At 36.2% G+C, this 20000-nt stretch overlaps 5 protein-coding genes across 5 annotated transcripts in view; all 5 read left to right on the forward strand.

The window, feature by feature from the left end:
* Positions 1-6695: 6695 nt before the first annotated feature.
* On the forward strand, positions 6696-7837 carry LOC125043625 (late histone H1-like). The gene is made up of 2 exons (XM_047639859.1): positions 6696-7343; positions 7670-7837. Exons 1-2 carry the CDS (start codon positions 6696-6698, stop codon positions 7835-7837), a joined length of 816 nt encoding a protein of 271 aa, XP_047495815.1.
* A 3752-nt stretch (positions 7838-11589) lies between these two features.
* On the forward strand, positions 11590-12819 carry LOC125043626 (late histone H1-like). Its single transcript, XM_047639860.1, has 2 exons — positions 11590-12270; positions 12601-12819. The coding sequence occupies exons 1-2, from the start codon at positions 11590-11592 to the stop codon at positions 12817-12819; spliced, it is 900 nt and encodes a 299-aa protein (XP_047495816.1).
* A 244-nt stretch (positions 12820-13063) lies between these two features.
* Positions 13064-17543, forward strand: LOC125043627 (histone H1-delta-like). Its single transcript, XM_047639861.1, has 3 exons — positions 13064-13336; positions 13486-13713; positions 17469-17543. Exons 1-3 carry the CDS (start codon positions 13064-13066, stop codon positions 17541-17543), a joined length of 576 nt encoding a protein of 191 aa, XP_047495817.1.
* A 22-nt stretch (positions 17544-17565) lies between these two features.
* LOC125043628 (late histone H1-like) lies at positions 17566-18792 on the forward strand. The gene is made up of 2 exons (XM_047639862.1): positions 17566-18246; positions 18574-18792. The coding sequence occupies exons 1-2, from the start codon at positions 17566-17568 to the stop codon at positions 18790-18792; spliced, it is 900 nt and encodes a 299-aa protein (XP_047495818.1).
* A 244-nt stretch (positions 18793-19036) lies between these two features.
* Positions 19037-20000, forward strand: part of LOC125043629 (histone H1-delta-like) — a 1245-nt gene continuing 281 nt past the window's right edge. The window contains exons 1-2 of the mRNA XM_047639863.1: positions 19037-19309; positions 19460-19687. Of these exons, the coding sequence (XP_047495819.1) occupies positions 19037-19309; positions 19460-19687 (501 nt within the window). The remainder of the gene's footprint in view (positions 19310-19459; positions 19688-20000) is intronic.

Raw genomic sequence — 20000 nt, forward strand, 5'->3', positions numbered from 1 at the left:
GAGATGTTTTTTTTCTCTACAGAGCCTTTATGTTTCTCAGTTGTTAGAATTTCAAGTATTACCATAATTAAAGGTTTTACATTTCCTTCCCTTTAGCCGAGAGGGATTATGCGTCTACTAACAAAAACAAACTTGCGAAGCAGTAGAACAGGAGATTCGAAAACCGGCGAACCGATTTTGTTTTGCATACATTTATTTATATATTATTGTAGAAATACAATCGTCTCGCGCCTCAAACAATATTGATATGACTACTTTCAAATACACGCGCGTGTATTGGAGAAATAATTATTGGGGAAGTAATGAAATAACTCGATTCCATTCATTTATAATGGAATATTCCTCGGTGTTTTCCCTTCCCTAGAAATGCACTACCGATGAGCGTCATCCGAGAGAAACCAGGAACCCCCGTCCCTCGGCGCCTTCATTAAGGTCCGCCTTGCAACCAGGGCGTCACTCGCCTCACTCGCATTGCCGCGATCGCATCGGAAAGCCTCTAAACGCCTGCCTTCGATCTGTCGCCATGTCGAGCACGTCGGCTGAAGGTCCTTCAGCCAAGTGCGTTCATCCCAAGTACAGCGAGATGGTCGGCGCCGCCCTCAGGGCCCTCAAGGAGCGCAACGGGTCCTCTCGCCAAGCCATCCTCAGGTTCATCCTCGCTTCCTTCCAGATCGGGGACGAGAAGGTCGCCGGCGTTCACCTGAAGCAGGCGCTGAGGAGGGGCGTCGCCGGCGGGTCCCTGCAGCAGACTAAGGGCACCGGCGCCTCCGGCTCCTTCAAACTTTCGAAGGAGCTGAAGAAGGCTGCGCTCAGGAAGGACTCGGCAAAAAAGGTGACGAAGAACGAGAAGACTCCGGGAAACGTGACGGCAAAGAAACCCAGCGCTAAGACTGCAACGAAGAAATCCAGCGCTAAGACTGCAACGAAGAAACCCAGCGGTAAGACTGCAACAAAGAAATCCAGCGCTAAGACTGCAACAAAGAAATCCAGCGCTAAGACTGCAACGAAGAAACCCAGCGGTAAGACTCCAACAAAGAAACCCAACGCTAAGAGTGCCACACAGAATCCCAGTGCTAAGACTGCAACTAAGAAACCCAGCGCTAAGTCTATAACAAAGAAAGTCCCCACTAAGACTGTAACAAAGAAAGCCACTTCTAAGTCTGTAACAAAGAAAACAATTACTAAGACTCCAAAGAAATCCATCGCAAAGGACGGAGCAACAAAGAAGGCGACAGCAAAGAAACAGACTGTTAAGAAAACAGCAACAAAAAATGGGAAGAGCTAACCATCTCTTTAGAAATTTCAAGTTATATTATTGACAACTGTTGATTTATATAACAGTTACTTTGGAATATGATTGTTCATGTAAATGACTGTTATGTATAAGATTAAAATACAATCTTGATTGCATTTCTTTACTCTATATATGAACCTTGGTCTAGCATAAGGATCTATGGATAGTATTATCAATGAGTACTGTTGAATTTCATCTTAACTAAGCCGAAAAATCAAAGGGAATACGAGAGATACATCAAACACATTTTTTTTTTTTTTTTTTTTTTATTCTATTGTCGATAATGTAATGGCAAATGCATATATATATATATATATATATATATATATATATATATATATATAGTGTTATATATGGGCGAGCAGATGTAATTTCCCTTAAAGTCATAAAAACAAATTTGAAAATAAGGCTAAAGAAAAGAAAGTAAATATAAAACACAACATTCTATCAGAACCCGATCTCCAGCGAGCGGACACGTAAGTTCAATTACAAGCTAAGAACTTTTCCCTGTGACACAAAAGACGTTTTAAACAAGCGCCAAATAGGCACGAAGACAGTAACTTTATGTCTTAAAGCAATAATTGTAGTCTCTTGGATCTAATGTTGGGGATGAGGAAAGACAGGTCGAGGGATAGATGCGTAAATATATTTAAATATATTGAGAGAGAGAGAGAGAGAAAGAAGGAGAGATAGATAGATAGGTAGAAAAAAAGAAATAGACAAGTAAAGAGAGAGAGAGAGTAAGAGATAGATAAGTAAAGAGAGTGTGAGAGATAGATAGAGCGAAAGAATGATTTTTTGTTCACTACAGAACTTTTACGTTTATCAGTTGTTAGTTTCAAGTATTACCATGATTAAACTCTTCATATTTCAGGCTGGATCTCTTTCATGTTTAATTTCAGAAAAGTTTAAGATTTCTTTAACTTTCTGGCCGAAATAAACACAAGACTGCAACAAAACTGCACCTACTTGCTAAAACAAACAAACAAACATAGGAAGCCGTAGAATAAGGAGATTCGAAAACCGGCGATCCGTTTTTTTTTTTTTTTCTTACCTTAGCATACAACTATTTATCTATTTTCATCGTAGAAATACAGTCGTCTCACGCCTCTTACAATATTAACCCAACCACCACGGATTTACGTTCTGTCCCCTGTAGCCAGCAAGGAGTCTATCAATTCCTTGAATTGGCGGGAAAGTGTGTCTTTTTCTCTTTAATACAATTGATATCGATACTGTTATTATTGTTATTATTTAATTGTTATTTATAATGTTGGTAACATTTGAGACAATGAAGTAATACAAAAGACTCTTTCCAAGGGTCAACAGAAAAGGGTAAACAGGTGATATAGGTAGGACTAATAACTGACTCCTTAGCGAATAAACACTTGTAGAGCCATCTGTGTATATACACTAAATAAACCTATATTACAGTGGTCATGGCAAGTATTCTTGCCACCCATGCGCGTGCATTATTTAGAGAAGTAATAAAATAACCAGATTCCATTCATTTATTATATAAAATAATTCGGTAACGAATTAAGTGCACATAAGACGATTTTCTTTCCCCAGAACTGCACTGCCGAAGAGCGTCCTCGTTTTCAAGAGAATCGGGGAATGCCCGTCCCTCGGCGCCCTCATCAAGGTCCGCCTTGCTGCCAGGGCGTCACTTGCCTCTCCCGCGTCGCCGAGATTGCATCGGAAAGCCTCTCAGCACCTTCACGCCCTTGTCCTTGTCGCCATGTCAAGCATGTCGGCCAAGCGCGCCCATCCCAAGTACAGCGAGATGGTCGCCGCCGCCCTCAGGGCCCTCAAGGAGCGCAACGGGTCCTCTCGCCAAGCCATCCTCAGGTTCATCCTCGCTTCCTTCCAGGTCGGGGATGAGAGGGCCGCCGGCGTGCACCTGAAGCAGGCGCTGAGGAGGGGCGTCGCCGGCGGGTCCCTGCAGCAGACTAAGGGCACAGGCGCCTTCGGCTCCTTCAAACTTCCGGAGGAGCTGAAGAAGGCTGTGCTCAGGAAGGACTCGGCAAAGAATAGGGTGACGAAGAACGAGAAGACTCCGGGAAAGGCGGTGGCAAAGAAACCCACTCCTAAGACTGCAACAAAGAAAGCCACATCCAAGACTGCAACAGAGAAAGCCACATCCAAGACTGCAACAAAGAAAGCCACATCCAAGACTGCAACAAAGAAAGCCACATCCAAGACTGCAACAAAGAAAGCCACATCCAAGACTGCAACAAAGAAAGCCACATCCAAGACTGCAACAAAGAAAGCCACATCCAAGACTGCAACAAAGAAAGCCACATCCAAGACTGCAACAAAGAAAGCCACATCCAAGACTGCAACAAAGAAAGCCACATCCAAGACTGCAACAGAGAAAGCCACATCCAACACTGCAGCAAAGAAAGCCACATCCAAGACTGCAACAAAGAAAGCCACATCCAAGACTGCAACAAAGAAAGCCACATCCAAGACTGCAACAAAGAAAGCCACATCCAAGACTGCAGCAAAGAAAGCCACATCCAAGACTGCAACAAAGAAAGCCACATCCAAGACTGCAACAAAGAAAGCCACATCCAAGACTGCAACAAAGAAAGCCACATCCAAGACTGCAACAAAGAAAGCCACATCCAAGACTGCAACAAAGAAAGCCACATCCAAGACTGCAACAAAGAAAGCCACATCCAAGACTGTAACAAAGAAAGCCACATCCAAGACTGCAACAGAGAAAGCCACATCCAAGACTGCAACAAAGAAAGCCACATCCAAGACTGCAACAAAGAAAGCCACATCCAAGACTGCAACAAAGAAAGCCACATCCAAGACTGCAACAAAGAAAGCCACATCCAAGACTGCAACAAAGAAAGCCACATCCAAGACTGCAACAAAGAAAGCCACATCCAAGACTGCAACAAAGAAAGCCACATCCAAGACTGCAACAAAGAAAGCCACATCCAAGACTGCAACAAAGAAAGCCACATCCAAGACTGCAACAAAGAAAGCCACATCCAAGACTGCAACAAAGAAAGCCACATCCAAGACTGCAACAAAGAAAGCCACATCCAAGACTGCAACAAAGAAAGCCACATCCAAGACTGCAACAAAGAAAGCCACATCCAAGACTGCAACAAAGAAAGCCACATCCAAGACTGCAACAAAGAAAGCCACATCCAAGACTGCAACAAAGAAAGCCACATCCAAGACTGTAACAAAGAAAGCCACATCAAAGACTGCAACAAAGAAAGCCACGTCCAAGACTGCAACAAAGAAAGTCACATCTAAGACTGCAACAAAGAAAGCCACAGCCAAGACTGCAACAAAGAAAGCCACATCCAAGACTGCAAGAAAGAAAGCCACATCCAAGACTGCAACAGAGAAAGCCACATCCAAGACTGCAACAAAGAAAGCCACATCCAAGACTGCAACAAAGAAAGCCACATCCAAGACTGCAACAAAGAAAGCCACATCCAAGACTGCAACAAAGAAAGCCACATCCAAGACTGCAACAAAGAAAGCCACATCCAAGACTGCAACAAAGAAAGCCACATCTAAGACTGCAACAAAGAAAGCCACATCCAAGACTGCAACAAAGAAAGCCACATCCAAGACTGCAACAAAGAAAGCCACATCCAAGACTGCAACAAAGAAAGCCACATATAAGACTGCAACAAAGAAAGTACCTACTAAGGCTGCAACTAAGAGCTAGCAATGTTTCTGTTTTTTTAAGGCCTATTATTAACTGTAGTCATTTTTAAAGATAATTGATTTTTTTATAACTTTAAAAAAGCACTACATTTGTATTTTTTACTCTTATACATGGCATGCATATATATGAATGAGATCTTCATGTATTCAACCTTAAAAACTTCATCTTAATTAGTGTGGGGATTCAAATGATGATGGTGATAATGATAATAATAATACAAAGTAGGAAATGCATAATTACTTTATTAGGAATAGATAGATGAATAGGCTATGCACAGAAATAACAGTAATAATAATGATTGTAATAATAATAATGTAATAAGAATAGTAATAGTAATAGCTATTATTATTATTACGATGATAATAATGATGATAATGATAACATTGATGATAATGATGATAATGATAATAATGATGATAATGATGATAATGATAATAATGATGATAATGATAATGATAGCAATGACAGAAATAATGATAATTATAAGAATGATAATGTTGATAATATTAATAATTGATAATAATAATCAATATATCAATGACAGTTGTAATGACAATAAAGATGATAATATTAACAACAATAATAATAATGATAATATTAATATCAAGACGAATAAAGAATAGTAATAATATTAATGACAATAACAATAATAATATTACTGACAATAACAATAATAATATTACTGACAATAACAATAATAATATTACTGACAATAACAATAATAATAATAATGTTGATGATAATGACGATAATGATCATTGTAATGATAATAACAGTAGTAACAACAATAATAATTATAATGATAATTACAATAATGATAATAACAATAATAATAAAAAAAATAACGATAAGAAAAGCAATGATAATACTAACAACAATAATAATGATAATAGTAATAACAAGACGAAGAAAATAGTAACAATGATATTAATGATAATAACAACAATAATAATAACAATGTTGATGATAATGACGATAATGATGATGATAATTGTAATGATAATGACAGTAACAACAACAGTAATAACAATAATAGCAATAATAATAATAACAATAATAATAGTGATAATGATAATAATAATGATGATAATAATGATAATAATAATGATGATAATAATGATAATAATGATGTGATAATAATGATAATAAAAATTACCATAATAGCAGAAACAACAACAATTATATTGATAATATAATACTGGTAATGATGATAACTACAGCGACAACAATAACAACAACAACATTAGTAATAATAATAACAGTAATGATAATGATAGTAATAATAATAATAATAATAATATTGATAATAATAATGATGATGATAATGATAATGATAACAACAACAACACTAATAATAATAAGTAATAATGATAGTAATAATAATGATAGTAATAATAACAATTATAATGATAACAACGACACTAATGAAAATAGCAATAATAATAATAATAACAGCAACAATGATAAACAGATAAAAGGAATAACAATAATAACAAAGCCTCAATAAATACAATCGCCCAAAAGAGATTTCAACGCAGCCCGAGAGGGAACGAGGGTAGGTAGCGAAGCCTCATTCCCTCTCTCACAGCCCTATACATATGTTCTCAGGTCAGAAGCTCATCACAACACACCCTCGGCCTTGGCTTCACCAAACGCTTTCTTCAGAGCAACTTCGAGTGTATTAGAACTTCCATAATGGTCGGGAGTACTGCCAAGAAAGCCGAAGAGGCAGCCGGACGCCCCAAGTACAGCGAGATGGTCGCCGCCGCCATCAAAGCCTTGAAGGAGCGGAGTGGTTCCTCCCGTCAGGCGATCCTTAAGTACATCCTGAGCTTCTACGGGGTCGAGGACGAGAAGAAAGCAGGTGTTCATGTCCGGCTGGCGCTGAAGAAGGGCGTTGCCGGCGGGTCTCTGGTCCAGGTGAAGGGGACGGGGGCCTCTGGCTCTTTCAAGCTGGCCAAGGTGGAAGGCAAGGCGGAGGAAAGGAAACCCGCTGCGAAGAAACCGGTCGCGAAGAAGACCACTGTCAAGAAACCAGCCGACAAAAAGACTTCAGCGAAGGAAACATCCGCCAAAAAAACTTCAGCGAAGGAAACATCCGCCAAAAAAACTTCAGCGAAGAAAATATCCGCCAAAAACACCACAGCCAAAAAAGACGTGACGAAGAAGCCCAGCGCGAAGAAGGAATCACTGAAGAAAACCACAAAGGAAAAGGTTTCGACAAAGAAAGCCACAGCCAAGAAACCGCCGACGAAGAAAACCGCGCTCAAGCAGCCAGCCACCAAGAAAATGACCAAGAAGTCTGCAGCTAAGAAAACGGAGAAGAAATCCACAAACAAGAAGGTGGTCAAAAAATAAGTTCGGTTAGGTTAGGAACTCCATTATGCATAGATGTCAAATAAACATTCATAGTCATTTATATAAATCTTAGTTTTTTTTATTATCGACATGTGTGTGTGACACACACATATACATGTCTGAAACCTCTTCCCTCAACGCCCTCATCTAATATCCAAGTGTCCTTCAGCCATGCGTGCCTCGGGCTCCTTCAGGCTCTCCAAGGAGGAGCTCAAAAAGGGCTGCGGCCAAGAAGGACTCCGGGAAACGCGACGGCAAAAAAACCCAGCGCTAAGTCTGCTTAGAGACCTAGCACTAAGGTCCCAACTAAGACTGCAACAAAGAAACCCACTTCTAAGACTCCAAAGAAACCCACCGCAAAGAGCACTCCAAAGAACGAAGTAACAAAGAAACTAACAACAAAGAGGTCGACAGCAAAGAAGCAGACTGTCAAGGCAACAGCAACAAAGAAACAAACCACAAAGAATGGGAGGAGCTAACGATCTTCCTGCAATGTTTTAATGCTATATTATTGACAACTGTTGATTTATATTAGTTACTTTTGAATGAGATTGTTTATGTAAATGTCTGTTTGTGTATAAGATTAAACGTACCTCCCTGATTGCGCATTTTACTCTTAATATGAACCTATATACATAGCTTAAGGATCACTGGATAGTATTATCAATGAATACTGATGAATTGCATCTTAAGTAGGTCGACAAAAAAGGGAATACGAGATAAAAACCAAATAAAAAATCTTGATTTGTTATTCTAATGTCGATGTTTTAATGTATGTATTGTGTTATTTATAGAAAACCAAATGTTATTTCCCTTAAAAAATAAAAACATTTGAAAAAAAAATAAAAAATAAAAAGAAGGGAAACACAAAATATAAATGTGTATTAGAAACCCATCTTCCATGAGGAGACATGAACTAGGTAATTTCGGTTACAATAGTAAAATAGCTAAGTTTTCCCTATGACACAAAAGACGTTTTATTCAAGCGCCAAATACGTACGGAGACAGTGAATCGATGTCTGAAAACAATAATTGCAGTCTCCTGGATTATATGTATCGGCTAATGCTGGGGATGTGGAAAGACAGGTGGAGAGACAGATAGACAAATATATAGATAGATAGATAGATAGATAAATAGATAGATAGATAGATAGATAGATAGATAGATAGATAGATAGATAGATAGATAGATAGATAGATAGATAGATAGAGATAGATAGAGAGAGAGGGGGGGGGGGAGACTGCAACAAAGAAATCCACTTCTAAGACTGCAACAAAGAAAGTCCTAACGATCATTATTATTATTACTATCCTTTTTATAATTACTATCTTTATTATTATTATATTTATTATTACTATCATTATTATTATTATTATTATTTATTATTATTATTATTATTATTATTGTTATTATTATTGTTATTATTTTTGTTATTATTATCATTATCATTATCATTATCATTATTATTGGTGTTGCCGTTGTTGTTGTTGTTGTTGTTATCACTATTGACAGTATTACCATTATCATTATCATTTTTGTTATTTATCGTTATTATTATTATTATTATTATTATTGTAATTATCATTATTGTTACTGGTATCATTACAATTATCATCAGCATTAACGTTATTATCATCATTATTATCATTAGTATTATCATTATCATAATTATTGTTATCATTATTATCATCATTATTGTTATCATTATTATCATTTTTACTTCCATCATTTTCTTCGTCTTATTACTATTATTATCACTATTATTATTATTGTGGTTGTTATTATTATTATTATCATTATTATCATCAGTTTTATTTATCTCCATTATCAATATCATTATAATTGTCATTATTATCATTACCACTATTATAATAATAATAATAATAATTATTATTATTATTATAATAATAATAATAATAATAATAATTATTATTATTGTAAATTGCTAATTTGTTGTCGTAATTACCTTACTCATCTATTCATCTATCTATTCCAAATAAATATGATAAATTACCTTCTTTGTATTATCATTACCATCATTATCATCATCTTCCTCATAATCATCATCATCAACATTTGACTTTCCAGACTAATTAAGATGAAGTTTGTAAGGTTGCATCCATGAAGATCTCCTTTATAGATATGTAAAATATATATGAATAAGAATGAAAAATAAGAACATAAATTACAAATATGACGATTTTTTAATGATATGCACAAAATGATAATTTTTAAAAAAATATCTGTAATATAAATCAACAAAAGTTAATAACAGGACTTAAAAACTGTAGAAAAATCAGTAGCTCTTTCCATTCTTTGTGGTTTGTTCTTTTGTTGTAGTATTATTGAGTCTGTTTCTTTGCCGTTGCCTTCTTTGTTGCCATCTTTAGCGTGCTCTTTCCGCTGGCTTTCTTTGTGGCAGTCTTAGTTTGGACTTTCTTTGTTGCAGTCTTAGTGGGGACTTTATTTTCTTGCAGTATTAGTTTGGACTTTTCTTTGTTGCAGTCTTTGTTTGAACTTTCTTTGTTGCAATCTTAGTGGGGACTTTCTTTGTTGCAGTCTTTGTTTGAAATTTCTTTGTTGCAATCTTAGTGGGGACTTTCTTTGTTGCAGTCTTTGTTTGAACTTTCTTTGTTGCAATCTTAGTGGGGACTTTCTTTGTTGCAATCTTAGTGGGGACTTTCTTTGTTTCAGTCTTACTTTGGACTTTCTTTGTTGCAGTGTTAGGGGGGACTTTCTTTGTTGCAATCTTAGTGGGGAGTTTCTTTGTTGCAGTCTTTGTTTGAACTTTCTTTGTTGCAGTCTTTGTTTAAACTTTCTTTGTTGCAATCTTAGTGGAGAGTTTCTTTGTTGCAGTCTTTGTTTGAAATTTCTTTGTTGCAGTCTTAGTGGGGACTTTCCTTGTGGCAGTAATAATAATAATAATAATAGTAATAATAGTAATGAAAGCAATAATAATAATGATAGTAATAATAATGATAGTAATAATAATGATAATAATAGTAATGATAGTAATAGTAACGATAGTAACAGTAATGATAGTGACAGTAATGATAGTGACAGTAATGATAGTGACAGTAATGATAGTGACAGTAATGATAGTGACAGTAATGATAGTGACAGTAATGATAGTAACAGTAATGATAGTGACAGTAATGATAGTGACAGTAATGATAGTGACAGTAATGATAGTGACAGTAATGATAGTGACAGTAATGATAGTAACAGTAATGATAGTGACAGTAATGATAGTGACAGTAATGATAGTGACAGTAATGATAGTGACAGTAATGTTAGTGACAGTAATGATAGTGACAGTAATGATAGTGACAGTAATGATAGTGACAGTAATGATAGTAACAGTAATGATAGTGACAGTAATGATAGTGACAGTAATGATAGTGACAGTAATGTTAGTGACAGTAATGATAGTGACAGTAATGATAGTGACAGTAATGATAGTGACAGTAATGATAGTGACAGTAATGATAGTGACAGTAATGATAGTGACAGTAATGATAGTGACAGTAATGATAGTGACAGTAATGATAGTGACAGTAATGATAGTGACAGTAATGATAGTGACAGTAATGATAGTGACAGTAATGATAGTGACAGCAATGATAGTGACAGCAATGATAGTGACAGTAATGATAGTGACAGTAATGATAGTGACAGTAATGATAGTGACAGTAATGTTAGTGACAGTAATGATAGTGACAGCAATGATAGTGACAGTAATGATAGTGACAGTAATGATAGTGACAGTAATGATAGTGATAGTAATGATAGTGATAGTAATGATAGTAATAATAATTATAGTAATAATAATGATAATAATAACAATGATAGTAATAATCATGATAGTAATAATCAAGATAGTAATAATAATGATAGTAATAATAATAATGATAGTAATAATAATAATAGTAATAATAATGGTAGTAATAATAAGTATGACAGTAATAATAATAATGATAGTAATAACAATAACAACAATGATAATAATAACAGCAGGAATAACAATAATAACAAATCCTCAAGAAAGGAGATTTCAACGCAGCCCGAGAGGGAACGAGGGTAGGTAGCAAAGCCTCATTCCCTCTCTCAAAGCCCTATACATATCTTCCCAGGTCAGAAGCTCATCACAACCACCCTCGGCCTTGGCTTCACCAAACGCCTTTTCAGAGCGTCTTCGAGTGTATTAGAACTTTAAATCTCGTTTCCATAATGGTCGAGAGTGCTGCCAAGCAAGCCGGAGAGGCAGCCGGACGCCCCAAGTATAGCGAGATGGTCGCCGCCGCCATCAGAGCCTTGAAGGAGCGGAGTGGTTCCTCCCGTCAGGCGATCCTCAAGTACGTGCTGAACTTCTACGGGGTCGAGGACGAGAAGAAAGCAGGCGTTCATGTTCGGCTGGCGCTGAAGAAGGGCGTTGCCGGCGGGTCTCTGGTCCAGGTGAAGGGGACGGGGGCCTCTGGCTCTTTCAAGCTGGCCAAGGTGGAAGGCAAGGCGGAGGGGAGGAAACCCGCTGCGGAGAAACCGGTAGCGAAGAAGACCACTGTCAAGAAACCAGCCACCAAAAAGACTTCAGCGAAGAAACCAGCCACCAAAAAGACTTCAGCGAAGGAAACATCCGCCAAAAAGACTTCAGCGAAGGAAACATCCGCCAAAAAGACTTCAGCGAAGAAAATATCCGCCAAAAAGACCACAGCCAAAAAAGACGTGACGAAGAAAGTTAGCGCGAAGAAGGAATCACAGAAGAAAACCACAAAGGAAAAGGTTTCAGCAAAGAAAGCCACAGCCAAGAAACCGCCGACGAAGAAAACCGCGCTCAAGCAGCCAGCCACCAAGAAAATGACCAAGAAGTCTGCAGCTAAGAAAACGGAGAAGAAATCCACAAACAAGAAGGTGGTAAAAAAATAAACCTGGTTAGGAACCCTTTATTTATCGATGTCAAATAAACATTCATAGTCAATTATATAAATTTTTGTTTTTAATGTCTTATTAAAATGGAACTATGAGGTACTATCATAACATTGTCGGTTGACACACGCACACACACACACACACACACACACACACACACACACACACACACACACATATATATATATATATGCATATACACACAGATATAGATGTACACGCAATATATATATATATATATGTATATGGGGGGGGGGGGGAGCATCTGCATATTCCAGAACCGAGAACCTTCAGGTCCCTCATTTAATATCCAAGCGTCCTTCAGCCATGCGCGCTTCAGGCTACTTCAGGATCTCCAAGGAGGAGCTGGAGAAGGCTCCGCCCAAGAAGGGCTCGGCCAAGAACAAAGTGACGAAGAACAAGAAGAAGACTCCTGGAAACGCGACGGCAAAGAAACCCAGCGTTAAGTCTGCAACAAAGATACCTACCTCTAAGGTCCCTACTGAAGGTGCCACAAAGAAACCCAGCGTTTAGTCTGCTTAGAGACCTAGCTCAAAGGTCCCCACTAAGACTGCATCAAAGAAACCCACTCCTAAGACTCCAAAGAAACCCATCGCAAAGAGCACTCAAAAAAACGAAGCCATTTTTATTTTCTTTTGGATGTAAAGCATACATCGTGTTATTTATAAGCGACCAAATGTTATTTCCCTTAAAAGATAAAAACAGAAAAGAAGGGAAACATAAAACCCCAACGCCTTGTCGCTCCCGTCCTGTCGCCATGTCGAGCACGTCCGCCAAGCGCCCTCCGGCCAAGCGCGCCCATCCCAAGTACAGCGAGATGGTCGCCGCCGCCCTCAGGGCCCTCAAGGAGCGCAACGGGTCCTCTCGCCAAGCCATCCTCAGGTTCATCCTCGCTTCCTTCCAGATCGGGGACGAGAAGTTCGCCGGCGTTCACCTGAAGCAGGCGCTGAGGAGGGCCGTTGCCGGCGGGTCCCTTCAGCAGACCAAGGGCACCGGCGCCTCCGGTTCCTTCAAACTTTCGAAGGAGGAAGTTAAGAAAAACATCGTTAAAAAGACAAAACAAGGTGCAGGCAAAGCATCCAGCAGGAAAACTGCCGTAACAAAAGCAGCAGCGAAGAAACCCATCGAAATTACGAATAAGAAGACGAGAAAACTACCGCAAAGAAAAAATCGGCCAAGGATGCTGCCACAAAATCCACAGCAAAGAAGGTTTCTCCGAAGTCCTCCACAAAGAAGCCAGCCGCTAAGAAAGTATCCCCAAAGCCCTCCGCTAAGAAGGCGTCCGCCAACAAACCACCGACGAAGAAAAACGGAGTGAAGAAGGACAAAGACACAAAGAAACCTATCGCTAAAAAAGTATCTACAAAGGAGGCCAAAGCAACAAAGAAAGACACGACCAAAGCAACCGTAAAGAAATCCGCAGGAACCACGAAGACGACAAAAAAATCTATAGCAAAGAAACCCCAAACAAAAACAACAAAGAAAGTTTAGAGGGAGAGCCTATCACCCGACGGATTATGAAAGACTCGGAAAACGTTTAGAATACTACGAAGATTCATTTGCCTTGGGTCGGGTTATATGAATTTCTGTATTTAGATATGTTACAAATATATAGATACGATTACTACCTCTATTATTTCCCAAAACAGTGAAGGCATTATTCCGTTCTTCAAGCACGGTTTAATCCGTTATTAAATTGATATATAGTTAAGCATATGTTATATTTTGTACATATATCTACCCGTATCTTCATTTTTTATGTATATCAGTGGTCCCCAGCCTATTCCAGACCAATATGTGATCATCTCCATGGTTCAGTGTCTGTCATTTTTTTTCAGATTCAGTTATTACTAGTCATGTATAGTGCAATGGTGTCAATAGCTCATAGGACAAGAACCATTTCTGGAAATAATCCATTCTATTGATAATCTAGAGTTTAATTCGACATCATAATTTCCATATTACTAAATGGCTCCCCAGAAAGAACCCCGTCCCCCGTAGGTACTAGTAGGGAAATAAAAAAAGTTCTGCAATATGTAGTTATACTCTGCCTATATACCATAACGTGTGACCCATCCCAGTCAAAAGAAAAATAAGAGAAAAGGAAGAAAGGAAGAAAATAGAATATATGTATATTTTAAAAAACTTAAGCAAACAAGAGTATTGAATGGCAGCTGATTGGAATAATAAAATATATATATATTTTTTTAGCGAATCGGAGTGCTCCAAACCTCAGGGTGAATAATTTTTTTTTTCTGAAACTGGACGCATGATAATAAAACGCACGAGTTATATCAGATCTATAGCTACATTTATCAAGTTATTAAAAAACATTCGCTCTGGAGAAAAAGGACACACCTTTCCTTATTCCCACTAAAGTCATTAACAGCGGGCACCTTTAACGATTCACCTCGGAACGTCTCCTCATTCCTTCGGCATCTCAGAAGGTCAAAATACATATATATACTTATATATATATATATATATATATATATATATATATGTATATATATATATATATATTATATACGTATATATATATTATGTATACATATATATGTATATATATACACACATATATATATATATATATATATATATACATATATGTATATATACATATATATGTATATAAATAATAATGATAATAATAATGATGATACTAATACTAATAGCAGTGATGTTAATGAAAATATCAATACGGATGATAATAATAATGATAACAGCAACAATAACAGCAACATTAATGATAATAATAATAATGATAATAATAACAATAATAATAATAATAGTTATGATAATACTAATAATGTTAATAATAATGATAGTGATGATAATGATAATGTTAATGAGGAAGATAATAACGATAATGATAATAATGATAATGATAATGATAAAGATAATAATGATAATTATAATGATGATAATGATAATAATGATAATGATAATAATGATAATGATAATAATAATAATGATAATGATAATAATGATAATGATAATAATGATAATGATGATAATGATAATGATAATAATTACAATGATAATGATATTGATAATAATGAAAATTATAATAATGATATTGATAATAATGAAAATTATAATAACGATAATGATAATAATAATGATAATGATAATAATAATGATAATGATAATAATGATAATGATAATAATAATGATAATGATAATGATAATGATAATAATAATGATAATGATAATAATAATGATAATGATAATAATAATGGTAATGATAATAATAATGTTAATGATAATAATGATAATAATAATGTTAATGATATTGATGATAATGATAAGATAATAATGGTAATGATAATGATAATAACAATGATAATAAAATGATAATGGTAATAATGATAATGGTAATAATTATAATGATAATAACAATGATGATAAAATGATAATGATAATAACAATGATGATAAAATGATAATGATAATAACAATGGTGATAAAATGATAATGATAATAATTATCATTGAAATAATAATGATAATAATTATCATTAAAATAATAATGATAATAATTATCATTAAAATAATAATGATAATAATTATCATTAAAATAATAATGATAATAATTATCATTAAAATAATAATGATAATAATTATCATTAAAATAATAATGATAATAATTATGATTATAATGATGATGATAATGATGATGATAATGATAATGATAATAATGATAATGATAATAATGATAATAATGATAATTATAATTATTATAATAATGATAATGATAATGATAATAATGATAATGATGATAATGGAAATGATAATGATAATAACAACAACAATAATAATAATAATAATAATAATAATAATAATAATAATGATGATAATGATAATGATAATAACGATAATGATAATGATAATGATGATAATGATAATATTGATAATAATAATAATGATAATGATACAAATGATAATGATAATAATGATAATAATGAAAATAATGATAATATTGAAAATAATGATAATGATACAAATGATAATGATAATAATGATAATAATGAAAATAATGATAATATTGAAAATAATGATAATGATAATGATAATAATGATAATAATGAAAATAATGATAATAGTGAAAATAATGATAATGATAATAATAATAAAAATGGTAATGATAATGATAAAATTATAATGATAATAATGATAATGATAATAATGACAATGATAACAATGATAATGATAATAATGATAATTATAATTATGATAATGGTGGTAATGATAATAATGATAATGATAATGATGATAATGATAATAATGATAATGATAATAATGATAATGGTGATAATGATAATAATAACGATAATGATAGCAATGGTAATAATGATAATGATAATAATAATAATTATACTAGTGATAATGATAATAATAATAATGAGAATAATGTTAATGATAATAATGTTAATGATAATGAAAATAATGGTAATGATGATAATGATAATATGGCAATGATAATGATAATGAAAATAATGGTAATGGTGATAATGATGATTATATTAATGATAATGATAATAGTGATAATGATAATAATGGTAATAATGATAATAATAATGAAAATAATGATAATGATTATGATAATGATAATGATAATGATACTGATAATAACAATGATAATGATAATGATAATGATAATTATGGTATTGATAATTATGAAAACGAGAATAATAGTGATAACAGTGATTATGACAATAATGATAATGATAATAATAATGATGATAACAAGGATGATGATAATGATAACAATAATAATGATATTGATAATAATGATAATGATGGTAATGATAATGATAATAATGATGATGATAATAATGATATGGGTAATGATAATGATAATAATAATAATGTTAATGATAATAATGATAATGATAATAATGATAATGATAATGATAATAATGAAAATAAAGATAATAAAAATAATGATAATAATGATAATGATAATAATGTTAATGATGATAATGATAATGATAATAATAATAATGATAGTAATAACAATAACAACAATGATAATAATAACAGCAGGAATAACAATAATAACAAATCCTCAAGAAAGGAGATTTCAACGCAGCCCGAGAGGAACGAGGGTAGGTAGCAAAGCCTCATTCCCTCTCTCAAAGCCCTATACATATCTTCCCAGGTCAGAAGCTCATCACAACCACCCTCGGCCTTGGCTTCACCAAACGCCTTTTCAGAGCGTCTTCGAGTGCATTAGAACTTTAAATCTCGTTTCCATAATGGTCGAGAGTGCTGCCAAGCAAGCCGGAGAGGCAGCCGGACGCCCCAAGTACAGCGAGATGGTCGCCGCCGCCATCAGAGCCTTGAAGGAGCGGAGTGGTTCCTCCCGTCAGGCGATCCTCAAGTACGTGCTGAACTTCTACGGGGTCGAGGACGAGAAGAAAGCAGGCGTTCATGTTCGGCTGGCGCTGAAGAAGGGCGTTGCCGGCGGGTCTCTGGTCCAGGTGAAGGGGACGGGGGCCTCTGGCTCTTTCAAGCTGGCCAAGGTGGAAGGCAAGGCGGAGGGAAGGAAACCCGCTGCGGAGAAACCGGTAGCGAAGAAGACCACTGTCAAGAAACCAGCCGACAAAAAGACTTCAGCGAAGAAACCAGCCGCCAAAAAGACTTCAGCGAAGGAAACATCCGCCAAAAAGACTTCAGCGAAGGAAACATCCGCCAAAAAGACTTCAGCGAAGAAAATATCCGCCAAAAACACCACAGCCAAAAAAGACGTGACGAAGAAAGTTAGCGCGAAGAAGGAATCACAGAAGAAAACCACAAAGGAAAAGGTTTCAGCAAAGAAAGCCACAGCCAAGAAACCGCCGACGAAGAAAACCGCGCTCAAGCAGCCAGCCACCAAGAAAATGACCAAGAAGTCTGCAGCTAAGAAAACGGAGAAGAAATCCACAAACAAGAAGGTGGTAAAAAAATAAACCTGGTTAGGAACCCTTTATTTATCGATGTCAAATAAACATTCATAGTCAATTATATAAATTTTTGTTTTTAATGTCTTATTAAAATGGAACTATGAGGTACTATCATAACATTGTCGGTTGACACACGCACACACACACACACACACACACACACACACACACACACACACACACATATATATATATATATGCATATACACACAGATATAGATGTACACGCAATATATATATATATATATATATATAGGGGGGGGGGGAGCATCTGCATATTCCAGAACCGAGAACCTTCAGCGCCCTCATTTAATATCCAAGCGTCCTTCAGCCATGCGCGCTTCAGGCTACTTCAGGATCTCCAAGGAGGAGCTGGAGAAGGCTCCGCCCAAGAAGGGCTCGGCCAAGAACAAAGTGACGAAGAACAAGAAGAAGACTCCTGGAAACGCGACGGCAAAGAAACCCAGCGTTAAGTCTGCAACAAAGATACCTACCTCTAAGGTCCCTACTGAAGGTGCCACAAAGAAACCCAGCGTTTAGTCTGCTTAGAGACCTAGCTCAAAGGTCCCCACTAAGACTGCATCAAAGAAACCCACTCCTAAGACTCCAAAGAAACCCATCGCAAAGAGCACTCAAAAAAACGAAGCCATTTTTATTTTCTTTTGGATGTAAAGCATACATCGTGTTATTTATAAGCGACCAAATGTTATTTCCCTTAAAAGATAAAAACAGAAAAGAAGGGAAACATAAAACCCCAACGCCTTGTCGCTCCCGTCCTGTCGCCATGTCGAGCACGTCCGCCAAGCGCCCTCCGGCCAAGCGCGCCCATCCCAAGTACAGCGAGATGGTCGCCGCCGCCCTCAGGGCCCTCAAGGAGCGCAACGGGTCCTCTCGCCAAGCCATCCTCAGGTTCATCCTCGCTTCCTTCCAGATCGGGGACGAGAAGTTCGCCGGCGTTCACCTGAAGCAGGCGCTGAGGAGGGCCGTTGCCGGCGGGTCCCTTCAGCAGACCAAGGGCACCGGCGCCTCCGGTTCCTTCAAACTTTCGAAGGAGGAAGTTAAGAAAAACATCGTTAAAAAGACAAAACAAGGTGCAGGCAAAGCATCCAGCAGGAAAACTGCCGTAACAAAAGCAGCAGCGAAGAAACCCATCGAAATTACGAATAAGAAAAACGAGAAAACTACCGCAAAGAAAAAATCGGCCAAGGATGCTGCCACAAAATCCACAGCAAAGAAGGTTTCTCCGAAGTCCTCCACAAAGAAGCCAGCCGCTAAGAAAGTATCCCCAAAGCCCTCCGCTAAGAAGGCGTCCGCCAACAAACCACCGACGAAGAAAAACGGAGTGAAGAAGGACAAAGACACAAAGAAACCTATCGCTAAAAAAGTATCTACAAAGGAGGCCAAAGCAACAAAGAAAGACACGACCAAAGCAACCGTAAAGAAATCCGCAGGAACCACGAAGACGACAAAAAAATCTATGGCAAAGAAACCCCAAACAAAAACAACAAAGAAAGTTTAGAGGGAGAGCCTATCACCCGACGGATTATGAAAGACTCGGAAAACGTTTAGAATACTACGAAGATTCATTTGCCTTGGGTCGGGTTATATGAATTTCTGTATTTAGATATGTTACAAATATATAGATACGATTACTACCTCTATTATTTCCCAAAACAGTGAAGGCATTATTCCGTTCTTCAAGCACGGTTTAATCCGTTATTAAATTGATATATAGTTAAGCATATGTT

This window comes from Penaeus chinensis, chromosome 34 (assembly GCF_019202785.1).
Source record: "Penaeus chinensis breed Huanghai No. 1 chromosome 34, ASM1920278v2, whole genome shotgun sequence".
NCBI classification, from domain to species: domain Eukaryota; kingdom Metazoa; phylum Arthropoda; class Malacostraca; order Decapoda; family Penaeidae; genus Penaeus; species Penaeus chinensis.